The 14527-nt window shown below is 55.1% G+C and overlaps 1 protein-coding gene across 2 annotated transcripts in view; it reads right to left on the reverse strand.

Moving 5' to 3' along the window:
* Positions 1–222: 222 nt before the first annotated feature.
* Lmx1b (LIM homeobox transcription factor 1 beta) overlaps positions 223–14527 on the reverse strand; it is an 81651-nt gene continuing 67346 nt past the window's right edge. Inside the window, exons 3-8 of one of the 2 annotated variants that reach the window (XM_063282994.1) lie at positions 8642–8874; positions 6515–6696; positions 6237–6314; positions 5999–6093; positions 4334–4494; positions 223–4036 (exon numbers count right to left, since the gene is read on the reverse strand). In XM_063282994.1, the coding sequence (XP_063139064.1) occupies positions 3879–4036; positions 4334–4494; positions 5999–6093; positions 6237–6314; positions 6515–6696; positions 8642–8874 (907 nt within the window). In that variant the 3' untranslated portion in view covers positions 223–3878. Of the gene's footprint in view, positions 4037–4312; positions 4495–5998; positions 6094–6236; positions 6315–6514; positions 6697–8641; positions 8875–14527 lie in introns of both variants that reach the window. The other variant, NM_053709.1, reaches the window with a different exon arrangement.

A 14527-nucleotide genomic window follows, 5' to 3' on the forward strand; every position in this document is an offset into this window, starting at 1 on the left:
ATGGAGGAATGGGTGTGTTGAGTAATTGGACAGAGGGGACTGGAGATGGATCCCTGAGAAGGATGGGATGGCCAGGGCTGAGGCCAGGAGGGAAGGAGAAGGGGTTGATTATGAGGCGGAATTGGGCAAGACCTAAACCCTGTGTCAATGACTTCTTGTCCTCTAGTGTCACAGGCAGCTCCCTCTTAGGCCCATCCCCTATCCCCAAGGAGAGGCCACACAGGAGTGTACAGGTTCTTTATTTACAAATATACCAACATCTCGTCTTTTTTTTTTCCTCGCTGTTTCCATTTTCTGCTTTTGTGGGAAGAGGCAGAAGGTGAGTGGAAGGCGGGGGTGGTGATGTGGAAACGCTAATAAATAATTTAACAATGACAAGTTATTAAATAAAATGTGTGTGGGGATGGCGGGCGGGCAGTCTGTACAAGGTAAACGGAAAGAATACGATGGGTGGCCTGGCCCCAGCCCAAGCTGCAACAAATCCCCCTCTAAGTGGGACCCAGGGCAGGGCAGCAGCCCAGTGACCATTGGCCATTGCCCCTGTCAAGGGCCACATGTTGAAGGGTCCTTCCTGCTTCCCTGCTCCCAGGCCACGTGTGAGCCTCCTTGTGTCAGGTGTGAGTGTGTGTGCACATACGTGAGTGTGCTGCCCCTTCCACACAGTGGTCAGCCCTGGGCTGCAGCGTCCCCCTGGTCCTAGGGGTGCCCAGAGCTCTGAGTCCATCTTCCCCCGCTGAGCAGGGGAGACATCCAGACAGACCAGGAGGTGGTCTCACTTCAAAGGGATGACCCTAAAGGAGAGATTGCCCTCAGCTGGGCTTCATGGGAGGGCAGTTCCTCTATGTCCACACCCCATCCCCCCAGGAAGCCTCCATGACAGCATCTACCTATGCCACTGCTTGGTCTGACTCTCACACCTGGTGCAGTATCTGTGTGTGGCCCCCTCTGCGTCTCTGAGGACAGCAGAGTGTGGGGAAGCCTCACGGAATGAATCCACAGATAGGGCCCTTCCTGGGACAAAGCTCAGGTTCTTGTCACTCCTGTGTGACACCTGGACAGGTTCCTTCCTCTCGGACTGAGCCTCAACATGCCACACCCATAGCCAGGAGGTGGGACTTGGTTTTTCCCTGAAACCCCTACCCATCTCTCAATTTCTACCTCATACTCCCACATCCTTCTGCTCCTCCCACCCCCCAGCCCTACACCACTTCTTACAACCTCAGCTCTGAAACCTGTCTGTGCTATCTAACAAGGTCTGGGCAGGGCTGGATCGAAGGCTGTCTCTTCCCACAGGACAGAAGCCCTTGTCCCTGCAGCAGGTCAGGGCTGGCATGTTGTCTCAGCAGGGCAGCAGGCCACAGCCACGGTGAAAGAATCCTGAGAATGGCTGCCCGGGCATCTCCTGTGTGATGGCTGGGGTCCCTCCTCTAGCAACTTAGAAGTGTCCTGATGATGTCTTCTAGCTGGGGACACCAGCATGGGGACAGCAGAGGCCAGGGGCTGGACTTGGGGTTTGGAGACCCCAAAAGAGGAAGGGAGGACCCTTGGGACCAACAGGTGTGGATAGAACACATTGGTCCCTGGTGGGGGTAGGGGTGGGGGCATTCGTGCGACAGAGATGGGGACAGACCTACTGTCCTCTCCTCAGCTGCAGCTCTGCCACTTTGTTGCTGTAAAGCCTTGAGCTCCTGTCTCCGATTTCTCAACGGCCACACAGCCCATTGGTATTGCGTCTTCCAACTTACAAAGTGGGTAAGAGTAGACCGGGTCTCCTGGGAGCTCATATCTGTCTACCCTGGGTCTCCCTCGAGTGTGCCCTGTACAGTTCAGCCAGGGCACACACAGGGGTCTGTGCCAGAAGAAGAAAGGGTGCATCCCAGGAAAGCAGCTGGCTCAGGACCACCACGACTTCAGCATGGACACTAGTGATGTCCCTTTTATAAAACGAGGGACACAGTGGGGCTGTGCTGGCTGCCCTCCCTGCTGACTCCATATCGTGACATCTGGGTGGGGTTAAGGGGTCTGAGGTCTCCAGGACAGAAAATAAGCCCACATAGCTTAACTTGCCAGGCACAAGGGCCCAAAGTGGTGACAGAGATCCTCATCCCTACTGCCCAGGGCTAGAGCTCAGCAGACATCAGGATGGGTGGGCGGGTGAGGGGTGGTTAAGATTCTGCATTAAATGGATGGCAGCATCTCCCAGGCATCTGGCCATGGACACAGTGCCTGCCAGAGGCCAGTAAGGGGCGGGGGCGTTGCCAAGGAAAGACCCATCATGGCTTCAGCTTTGGGCAAGAAGAGTCTGGAGACCAGGGGCTGGGGTGACAGTGAGGGTGAAATGCTGGTGGGCTCTATACTGTGTGAGGTTGCGCAGGGAGGGGGCCCACAGGGCTGACCTTACCCAGCTGAGGCAGATGGAGGGGATACAGTGGCTTCAGAGCAATGCCCCAAACTGACTGAGTCAACCAAAGGAAAGGCAACCAGGTACAAGCCATGGTCTTCCATGGGCTCTAAGCAATCGGCATCCCACTCACACAGACTGAGGGAGTTGTAGCTTGTCACTGTGCCTATGTGAGGCCCCGGGGACGGGGGGGGGCGTCATTATAGAACAAGAGTGGGGCTCCAAAGTCATGAGACATAAGTCACATCAGCAGAGCTAAGGTACCAAAAGCGGAGGAGGTGCTGGGCCTTTTCAGCGTGAGCTGGCTAATGTCAAGAGGGAAGTTGGTTACAGCTGTCCCACCCTTGCAGAGCAGGCAGGAGCCCTGCCAATCAATACACAGTCTCGGCGTACACACAAGAGGAGACTGGGGGTCAGGGGAGCCCGCAAGAAGGGCAGCTGGCCTGGGCTTCTATTGCTGGCCCTGTGTAAGGAGAAGGACCGGAGGGAATAAGTATCAGATGGTGTTAAGAAACAGACTCTTGAGGTCCTTTCCATCTGGAGTATCTGCTGTGGCCTGGGACCTGGGAGATCTGTGACTACTCTCCTGCCCTGGCAGTCATGACCTGTACAGTCAGAGCCTGGGACCCACCTAGGTCCCCCTGCCTCCCCCAGGCCTCCCCCCCTCCCTCTCCAATTGCTCTCAGAGGTAGGCCCTACCCACTGATCTCGCTCTGCTTCCTGGAAGGAATGGCAACCTCTTCCACTGCGTGTGCCTGTGCACCCAGGTGCACATGCATGCTTGCACAGGTGTGCCTTCAGGTGTGTGTGGCTTTATGTGTGCATCTCTGTCCCTCTGGGTCTCTCTGGGCTCTGTCCACATCCCTCCTCTTGTGGAGACTAGGGTTCAGGCAGGGCCAAAGAGCCTGCCACACCTGCATGGGCCCTCCTCTCCTGTGCTCCAGCTTAGAGCTGGAAACAGTGACCCTGGGCCTCCTAGGACCCAGAAACCATCCCCTGCGCTGACCAGAAGGGGAAGTGGTCTCCAGCGCAGGACACCCGTATAACTGTTTCTCAGGTACCAGGCACTGTCCCAGGGCTGGCCTTGCAGGGACAATGGAGGTTGGCTGAAAACAGAATGTTTAAAAAAACAACGAAAGAAGAACAAATTTAAGCTTCCCCAAAAAAGAGTTGGGGACGGGGAAGGTAGTGACGAAGTCACAGGGCTGGGAGGCGAGTGGCTGTCCAAGAGCTCTGGGTCCCCAGGGGTCACAAGGTCTCTGTGGGCAGGACACAGTCCCTGCCCAGGCTGCACCCATCTGCCTTGTCTGGCTGTGCCCGGCGGGCACTTGAGCCAGGTCTGGCTGGCCGAGGGGAGGGCACCGTATGGCTGTCTGTAGAGTCTGAGCGGGTGGCGGGCTGGGGGGCCGGCTGGCTGCAGAGGCCTGTGGTCCCACCCTAGGCCCAGGCCCAAGCGTCCATGCGGCCCAGCCGGCTCTCAGGAGGCAAAGTAGGAGCTCTGCATGGAGTAGAGCCGGTCGATGGGGTTCCCCACACGGGCCTGCAGGGAGCCCACGTCGGAAGAGCCGAGGAAGCAGTCGCTGAGGCTGGTGAGGGAGGTATCACTATCGATATCGTGGAAAATGGAGTCATTTCCTGTAGGATGCAGAAGAGACGTCAGGAGCTGGGTGTCGGCCAGGGCTCCAGGGGGTCCTGGCAGCCCTGCAGGCTCTGTGGCCAGGGGTTGTGGGCAGGCCAGCTGGCTAGAGCTAGGCCCTTCCGGTCAGGGGGAGGCTTGCTGGCAGCGCTGGATGGACTGCCCTGGGCCCTGGGCCCTTGGCTCTGGGCAGCAAGGACTGTCATAGCCTCTGTCTGCCTGGCTAGGCAGGGACAGAGGGCAATGCTGGGGCAGATAGGGGTGGGGCGGCTTACCATAGGGGTTCATGTGGTCACCTGGCATTTGGGGCGGCGTGAGGCCCTGCTGGAAGGGGTCGCTGCTTCCGTAGGGGCTCTGCTCCATGGCCACGATCTGCTGCTGCGGAGGGGCCAGCGGCGTGTAGGAGGCCATCATGCCCTCCATGCGGCTTGACAGAACCTCTGAGGACAGTGAATGTCTTCACCAACCGGTCCTGTCTTACCCCGTTCTGGTAGTCCCTGCAGATGCTCCCCCCGGGGCCCCTATGGCTCCCCTCCCAGACACGACTTCCATCTTCTCGCTCCAGGTTTTCCTGTGCTCTGCCTCTGCTCCCGACATTTCTTCCCCGGAGACTTCCCATTTGCTCTCTCTTCCACCTGCTCCAGCTGTAAGGGCTGTGCTACAGAGGTGGCGGGCTGTGCTGGCAGGAGCTGTGTTCCACAGCTCACCATGTGGGAGCGCTAAGATAGAACCCAAGTCCAGGAGGGCTTCCTGGAGGAAAAGCCCTTATCCCAGCAGGACCTGAAGAACCGGCAGGAAGGGGAGGGGATGGTCTTCCAGGTGAGACTGGAAAGTCCAGCAGCTGCCTCCAGGCCATCGGGGAGTGAGGGGGGTCAACAGGGACAAACGGTCACAGGATGGATGGGTAGCAATGGGATGTGTTAGGATTTCCTCTGGGGCTGTCTGAAGAAGGAAGGCACTGTGGAGAAATGTTGGGTGCACGGCAGAGCACAGAGGCTTGGTTTGTTTGGGGGCAGAAGAAATGGGGGAGGTCCTGGGGACCCTGTCAAGGTCTCTGTAAGGAAAGGCAAAACGAGTAAGGGACAACCACTCCCCAGATGATGACAGAACGGAGGGAAAGGCAGGAGTCAGAGGGGTCATGGGCAGTGCAGTGGCACCAAATGGGCTCTGGTGAACAGGGAGGATTCCTGGTGGCATCCATGAGGGAGCCGGGGACACTAGAGAATAAGGCATGTTTTTCTCCAAGAACAACTTGGGGTCTGGAGGCAGAAGACTGTGGCCCCAGGAGGGCCTTTAAGGGAAAACAAGAAATACAGAGGCTTTGGAACATTGTCAGAAGATCTCCAAGTCCAGGCTGGGATGCTGGCCTGGCTCCAACCTTAAGTGGCAGAGCTGCCTGTAGATGCCACACCTTCCTGGGGGCCTCCCACTACCTCTTCACTAATAGTCTCTGGAGCTCTCTGCACCCCCTCTACCATGTCCCTATCAAAGGGGCTTTGACTCTATCAAAGTCTCCATTTCCCTGTGTAGCCTAGGAGACCAGCCCTGCTCCGAGATGTTGGTGCTGAAACAGATTTCTGAGCGAAGTCCAGCTTTGGGGGGTGTGGCTTATGCTCAATGGACTGGCCCTTACTACTAGTGTCAGTCCCACCCCCCCAGGCTTCCCCATACCTCCCAGCTTGAGTGAGCAGCCAGTATACATCACCGTTAACAGTGTGGGTTGGAGCCCTATACACAGAGCAGCTCTGCCCCTTGGCAGTGGTGTGTCCCCAGAGGTCATTTGAATGTCCCAACCCTCAGTTTCCTCATGAGGCATGCCTGACCGCCCTGTCCTGGTGGGAGCCCGTGAGCTGAGTGAGACGGGGTGGGTAGGATGTGGGGGGAAAGAGCTTGGCCACACCGAGCCAAGGGGCCAGCGGTGACTTTCACAGTACGCACCCTGATATCTCTTCCACTACAACCTCTGCTCCCCGTGTCCCTGAGGCTCACCTTGGCCCAGCCGCTGGGAGTTCTGCTGCTCTTGCTGTTGCTGGTGCCTCCGGGCCAGCTTCTTCATCTGCAGAGGGACAGTCCAGGCGCCCACTCAGTTTCAGTCCAAATGCAAGGCCTGCTCTCTGCCTCCTCCCCCTACCCCCTCTCTCTTGCTCTCCCCATCTCCCAGGTCTGCCCTGGAGCACTGGATTAGCAGTGACCTCTCACCTTTGCTCTTTGGTTCTGAAACCAGACCTGGACCACACGCACACTGAGGCCTGTCTCTGCGGCTAGTGTCTCTCGGACCTGACCCGGGGGAAGAGAGAGACGAGTCAAGTCTGTGTCGGTGGCAGCTGGAAGGCGGCAGTGGGGTTGAGTGGTGAGAGGGGGACTCCTACTCCCCCCCAGTGATAGAAGTGGGTCATGGAGGAGGGTCGTGGAGGAACGGGTCCTCAATAAGCAAAAGAGGGGCGTTGGCCCCAGACCCTCCACCCAGAACTCCTCACCTTCCGACAGGGCTTGGAGGAGACCTCAAACGAAGCCTTGAAAGCTCTTCGCTGCTGTGTGGTGAGGATGGTCCGGGGCCGTTTGGGCCTTCTCGGGTCCTTCCCGTCATCCCCACTGCCCTTATTCTGGCTGCCCTGCCCCTTGGCTGGCTTCATGTCTCCATCTTCATCCTCACTCTTCACTGTGAAAGACACAAGCCAACCAGTCAGTGGGAGCTTACCTGTAGCTGAGACTTCCCTCACCCTCTGCTGATAATTACAGCTCCCTAATGACCGCAGGATAAATGGAGCCTTCCCTAGGCCCATAGAGCCTTCCTTTTGAACTCTTTTTTTTTTTAAAGATTTATTTATTTATTATATATAAGTACACTGTATCTGTCTTCAGATACACCAGAAGAAAGCATTGGATCTCTTTACAGATGGTTGTGAGCCACCATGTGGTTGCTGGGAATTGAACTCATGACCTCTGGAAGAGCAGTCGGGTGCTCTTAACCGCTGAGCCATCTCTCCAGCCCCCATAGAGCCTTCCTTGCCATGTCCCCTGACCCCAGCATACACTCATTTCCCTGGGTTGGTCTAATGCTGCTGACACACAGGTTCCTGTATAACATACACACACACACACACACACACACACACACACACACACACACACACGCTCAGGTGCTTACAGGTTCAGGGAGCCCATGACTCAGTACCCAGGTCCACATGCATGGCTGTGACAAGGCTCGGGTTGAGGGGTGGGAGGGATACTTCAACCCCTGGTGATAGCAGTGGGTTGGGGAGGAGCAACAGACCCACAATAAGCAAAAGAGACACACACTAGAGCGTGTGCAGCATTCCGGCACTCGCACACAAGGGCAGATGTGCTCTTGTGTGACTCTGAAGGCCAGCAGCCTCCCGCAATAGGTAATATGATGACTATGGCCCAGACAGGCCCTGGGCTTCCCTGCCTCATCTTATTTGAAAGCCACCTTCTCCTGCTGGCCACTGAGGGTCCATGTGTCATGCTACCTGGGGACCAGGGTGAAAAAGAGAGGAATGGCTGGAGCCTTTTTTCTTGAGGCCTCCAGGGACTAACAACTGGCAAAGACAGAAGGACCAGACATCCTCACTGGAGGACTTAGGACCAGGACATGCAGGCACGGGCACACGCGCACAATGGACTCGCTGATGGGTGCACACACCTGAATCTGTTACTTAGAGACATTTACTATTGCAGACTCACAGAGGCCTACACCCACAGGCAGGAACACTTACATTCCAAGACACATGTGGTGTGAAGAAGCATGTGTGCACATCAGTCAGCAACATACACAGCACTTCTATGACCCCAGGGTTTTGTTTGGGCCTTAGAGACCTAGGTACATGGCCAAGTTTCCCAACAACCATGAGCTCTGACACCCCTCACTGGAACTTGTCCCCTCCCGAGTCTTACTTTCTTTGGAGGTTAGCCCTATGGAGAACCGTGACTTTACAATGTCTGTAAGCTGGGCCAGTGGCCTTCCATTCCATGAGAGTGCAGGTGGCCACAGGGACACCATCACAGTGTCTAACCCAGGGATGGCCAGCAGCAGATACACAAGGACTCTGTCACACTGAGGACCAAACACTGGGGCCCTGGAAACTGCAGACACTCCCAACATGAGCAGAGGATATGTGTGTGGGTCTAGGGTACCTCAAAGGGCAGACCGGTCATCTTGACATGTTCCCTGCCCAAGACTCAGGAGTGACAAGGAATCCCCCTTCAGGATTTTGCTAGAGAACAAGCGTATGCATGGGTATAGCACATGTGAGTGTGTATAAAATCATGCATGTGCTGGTCAGGTGTGGCAGTATGAAGAATATACATATATGTGTGTGCTTATAGGAAGAGCTTTGCATGTTTGGATGTGTAAGCACATGTCCTCACATATGGGCACACGAGGTGGTGTCTTTGTGGCACTGGGTATATGTGTGGTACACAGATGTGTGTACCTCAGGACTGGCATTCAGATAAGTGATAGGGTGGATGTGGCACATTGGTGCTGGCTGGATGTGCATGGATGTGCAGGTCTGTGGACCTCAGAAGCCCTGCTCCAGTGTTCCCCTGAGCCATGACCTGCAACTGTCCCAGCCCAGGCTCACCAGAGTCAGACTCATCCGGGCTCACGGAGCTGAGGAGGTCTTTCTCCTTCTCGTAGTCACCCTTGCACAGCAGCTGGCCCTCCTTGAGCACGAACTCATCACCCTTCCGCAGCTGCCTCTCGCACACACAGCAGCAGAAACAGCCCAGGTGGTACACACACTCGAGCGCCCGCATGACGAACTCAGTGGGTGCGATCTTCTCCATGCAGCCGCTGCACTTTGCCGCGAAGAGCCTGCGGGGGCACAGAGGAGGCACGGGCTGGGCTAAAGGGGTTCACCCAGGACACCTCCCTCTGCCACCCTGATGGGCGTGGGGAGAGAGATGCACCCTCCTCTCCTGCATGTCCCAAGGGGAGCCAGGGTGGGCATGAGGTGACTCTCTTGGGTGGTCAGCTCTGCTTCTGCATCTTCCTGCTCAGGCATGGGAGCCACTAGAGGGCAGTGTGCAGGGTCAGCCTCACACCCTGACCACTAGCCTCCTTCCCACCCATAGCCAAACAATTCTAACTTTGCTCTGCCCTCCAGCCTGGGCCCTTCTCCCCTCCCTGGGTCCCCGGATCCTCAAACCCTTCAATCCTCTCGCTGTGTGCGAGACACAGGACACAGAAAGCCTTTTCTAGAATGCAGGTTGATCTTGTTCTTTCCTGCCCCATACTCAGCCACAGTTCCCCAGTGCGCATAAACATCCCATCTCACCGCCTCCTGCTTCCCAGCTGTGATCTCTCAAACAGCCACAGTGTCTCCAGGGCACCCTCACAGTGGCCTCCGGACACGTTCTGTCCCTGCCCCTTGGCTTGGTGCCACCTTCTTGTCCCTTCATTTCAGCCTAGGCACGACTGGCTGAAACATAGGTAGCTGCTGCACTCAGCGTGCGACACGCGTGTGTGTGTCACCTGGTCCTGCAATGGCCCTTGAGACCAGAGAGACCTGGCCCCATTTTAGGGATGAGGAAGTGAAAGTGCAGGTATAAGTTTGTGCTCAGAGCGTGTTTGATGCAGCAAACAGTTCCCAGTGGGGGCTGATCCAGGCTCTCATCGTGGCTGACTCTGTCCCATCCGAGGAGCCAGCCGAGATAGTCTCTGTGCCCTGGCTGGCTTGCCCTGCAGGGTCCTACTGTTCTGCTGACCGCTCCTGCCCACACCCTACACCCTGTCACATGCCTGCTCTGTGGGAACTCAGCTTCAACAACACTTTGATGGAAAAATTTATGAAGAATCAAATTATTGCTGCTGGGAGGGAATTAAAACCATTTTTCATTCCCTGCATCCCCGGGCCACGTCTGCGGGCGCCACCTTGGGAGCGCTGCGCATCCCATCCCTCTTTATGGCCCGCCATCACGGGCACAGATTACAGCTGCAATTCTCTGCTAATCGGTTCTGGAGCAGGGACAGCCGTAAAAGCCAGGCTCACGCCCTGCCTCCTTTGCTGGGGCTGCTATCAGCACCGCCCACCACAAAATGCTGTTTCACAGTGGACAAGGGATTCCTCGGGTTCTGATTACTGCCCTAGTGCTGGCCAGAGCACCTGGTGTGGGGGCAAGCCCAATACCCACCTCTATTCGGTTTGGCAGACTCCTATTCAACCTGCAACACCCAAGTCCAACACCACCTCCTCCGGGAAGCCTTCCAAGAGGCTTTTTTGATGATGCTGTGGTCTAGGGGAGGTGACTTCCCCTACCTACCTCTGAACTTCCTCATTGCCTCAGGTTGCTCTGTTGCAAAATGAGGAAGCCAGAGGACCTTCCTGAGGATTTGATGACATCGAACATGTGGATCAGCAAGAAGTCACCATGCAGTTCTCCAAGGGGTCCCAACTCTAGTGGGGATACCTCCAGGCACGTTATGGCTCCTAGTTCTCAGGGGGACTCTGTGTACGTTTGTGGTTGGGCGTGCAAAGTCTTGATATGAAGGTCAAACCAGGTGCTTGACGCAAGTGGGTACCCTCTAGGCCCATGCCAGCTCGTGGCTTTGCAAGAAAGGTACAGGCTGGGTGGTTTTATTCAGGGAGGTCCAACCTGCCCCATCGGCAACCTTAGGTAGGCAGAGGCTCCTGGGAACTTGGCTGGCCATGGATTCCTATGTAGCGTCAGATGCCTGCCCCTCACTGCTGCTCTACAACGGACCGAGGTGCCCAGTAAGGGCTACAGGGGTCTAAACAGATGGGCACCGGCCAGGCCCCAGGCCAGAGTCAGCACATTGTGTGGGGCTCCAAGATGCAAGGGCTCCCTAGGCTGCAGAAGGAAGCAAACCGGGTGTGTGTTGGGGGTGACCTGCATTCAGAGACTGCCACAAAGCTGGTGCTCCTGCATTCAACAGCCGCACTAATGCCTTGGCAGCAGGGGGTGGATTGCGACTTTCTCCATGCTCATCAACACAATCTATTATTAATACCCCTCCAAAGGCTCCAGCAGCCATTTCCAGGCAGCACAGCCACTCGGGGTGTCATCTGTTATCTAGATTGCAAGAGCCTGGGAAATAAAACAAACGGCGTGCACTTTATAAACTGAATGTGCCATCCGTTCGGTCTCCAAGCATCTCTCCGCCCAATAAAACATCGGGGGGCACGCATGAAATACTCACTCCCAATTATGGGGCAGGCTTTGTCTGCCATTCAGGGACGGAGTGAGAGCTACTCGCGGGTGCATGTGCATGTGTGTAAGTGTGGGTTCCCTCCTCTCTCCAAATCCCCTGCTCTCCCTCAGTCACCATGGGCACAGGGCTGGAAACAGAAGCCGCAGAGAGCCAAGGAGGAGAAGCAGGTCAGCCACAGGGAGTGTACCGCCATCGTGCAAGCTTGGAAGCTTCATAGGCAGGCCTCTCTCCCACCCTCAGCTTGCTTTGTGTGTAACGGGCTCGGCGCCGAAGGTCTGTTCATCTGTTCATCGGGTGGTCCATCTCAGCACGGGAGGCAGGAGCTGTCAGCTTAAAGCTGCAAGCGGACGGGGCTGGGGCACACCTTGGCTCCACAACTTCAAGATATAAACCTAGGTCTTTGCTCGTCCTGGTTGAATGCCCTGGCCCCTAGCTCCATAAAGACATTTAGCCCCGAGTCTCCAGTGCTCTATCTACCACACAGGAACGTTTAGGCTGGGCGTGCTGCTCAGTCGGTAGAGAGCTTGCCTACCACGCATGAAGACCTGGGTTCCATGTTAAACCAGGCACTGAAGCAAACACTTGCCATCTCAGCACTGGGGAGGTGGAGGCAGGAGGATCAGGCATTCAAAGTTGGGTCCAGTGATGTGGCTCACTGGGGCTTGCTGCACAAGTCTGAACCCTTGCTCAATCCCTCAAACACACATAAAGTCGGAAGAAGAGAACAGACTTCCATGTGCATGCCGTAGCAGTAGCATGTATGCCCTCCCATTACACACACACACACATAGATTAAAAAAGAAATGTAAAAGTCCAAGGTCATCTCTGATTGCGCAGAGTTCTGGGCTACATGAGACCCTGTCTCAAAAAAAACAAACAAAAAAAGCCAGGCGGCTATAAAGGTGCACGCATGCCTTTGATCCCAGCATTTGAGAGGCAGAAGCAGGCAGATCTATGAGTTCAAGGACAGCCTGGTCTAAAGATCTAATTTCAGGAAAGCTACACAGAAGAACCCTGTTTTGAAAAGGTTGACGGGGAGCCTGTTCCTAACTTACTGCAGAGTGACAAGGAGGGTTAGGTCCCTGTGAGGCTCTTCACTATGCTGGTCCAGGGAGCCTTCCACTTCGACCTGCCCTCTCTGCCCTGTACTGTCTGCTATGCTCACAATGGCTTTGTGGTCCATGCTTATTGGGACCTCCACGACTTCCTTCTGGGAGCAGGTTCCTGACACTGGCTGTGTGTATGAGTCCCAGCATGCCTTGCAGAACCCCCTGGGCTCTGGCCGGACCCTCTTGCTCTCATCTGCCCCCAAGGGCCCTGCTTTCTCGACTCAGAGACCATCTATCTCAGGGAAGCTCTGAGCACTAAGAAGATGTGAATCATCTCTCTGAGTTCTCACAGACCTGAAGGGCAGAGGCAGACACTCATCCTGCTCTAACTCTATGTGTCCAGCCAGCCTTATCTCTGTTTGCTGAGCCTGTGTGTCTGCCCCCAAGGTGATGAGCTTCCTGGAGGCCCAGTCCATGTCACATCCCGTGATTCTTCCTGTCCGAGATGGGTCTGGGTTCTTCACAAACCAAACCGAGGGCTGGGACTATGGCTCGGCATGTTTGCAGAGCGCACAGGAAGCTGGGTTTGATCCCCTGCATCGCATAAACCCAGACGTGGTGACCTACACTTGTAATCCCGACACTCCGGTGATGGGTCAGTAACCTCAAAGTCATCTTGGACCAGAGAGTGACTTTAGGCTCCGGATACATGAGACCCACTCTAAAAATAATAATAAAATGAATAAATAAATAAATAAACCCAAATCGAACATCACACTATCTGCACATTTTCGGCGATCACTGGGTAAAACAGTCTGTAGTGAGGCATTCCCTCTCTGCAAGAGTCCCAGGCTGTGAGAACCTGTCTTCACCAGCAATTCATTTGGTTTGTCTGAAGCACAAATTATTAAGCTCACAAGAGACTAATTTTTTAAAAAAGTCTGAAAACGCAGTATTCTGCAGAGGATCTGAATGTGGGTCACAAGACTGACTAACTCCCTGGCCCGTGAGTACCGAGGAGCACAGCTCTTCTGTGGCACACATACTTGGCCTCCCCAAGATGTCCTCACCCCAGCTCTCTTTAGCCCCAGAGCCCAGATGGCACATGCTGGGCCCAAGCCCTGGCACCGTGCACTTACCCACCTCCCTCTGACGGAGCAGGCTGGGGCGAGGCTCCTGGGGTTGAATGGGTAAATGGGGGTCATGATTGCTGCTGTTGTCTCCAAGATTCCCAGCACTGGCGCAGCATTCTAGTTGGGTGGAAGCTCCCTTCCTCCTCCTCACCGTACAGCATATGCATGCCCCCACCGGTGTGCCTTACAGTTTGTGGCGTCCTTCACTGGGCTCTGAGGATAACATCTACTCCACATGTGTGGCTCTCACGTGGGAGGGACCTCCTTAACCCCTCTAGGGTGAGGCAGCTCTGATGTTAAGACCCAGCATCTTGGGCCTTGTAACCACCACATACCTCCCCAGTGGACATGGATGGATTCAGAATTGGGGACACTCAATTAGTTTTACTTCCTTGCTGTAGTTTGAAGAGAAATGTCCCACAAAGACATTTGCATATGTGGTTAGGCTGTGGTCCCATTAGCAGGCCATGTTTCTTTGGAAGGTGGGACCCAGGGGAAGGTTAAGTCCCTGGGCTGTAGCCTTGAAAAGGATTCTGAGGTCCTGGCAACTGACATGAGGGTCTGCCCTGCCACTAGACCAAGTGACCGTGGAACTAAGCCTCTGAGACCATGAGCCAGAATAAATGTCTTCTGCTTAGCGGGCTGGAGAGGTGGCTCAGTGGGTAAGAGCACTGACTGCTCTTCAAGAAGTCCTGAGTTCAAATCTCAGCAACCACATGGTGGCTCACAACCATCTGTAATGGGATCCGATGCCCTCCTATGGTGTGTCTGTAGACAGCGATAGTGTATATATATATATATATATATATATATATATATATAATAAGTAAATCTTTAAACACACACACACACACACACACACACACACACACACAGTTGATTGCCATGGGGATTTTGTGACAGTGACAGAAAGCTGACGCAGTCCTCTGTCAAATGAGACTAAAGTTTGGTTCAGAACACTTGACAGCACATGATAATCTCAAAGTTAGCTGGAGACCAAATCACGGCCCTAAAGCCACACCCAGGCCTGTCCCTAGCCACCATGATTTTTCACAGCTCCTGAAACAGCAATTCCCATCTGCTTCCAAGGTTTGTCGTCTCTCACTCTCCCCT

The sequence above is a fragment of the Rattus norvegicus genome, chromosome 3 (genome assembly GCF_036323735.1).
Source record: "Rattus norvegicus strain BN/NHsdMcwi chromosome 3, GRCr8, whole genome shotgun sequence".
NCBI classification, from domain to species: domain Eukaryota; kingdom Metazoa; phylum Chordata; class Mammalia; order Rodentia; family Muridae; genus Rattus; species Rattus norvegicus.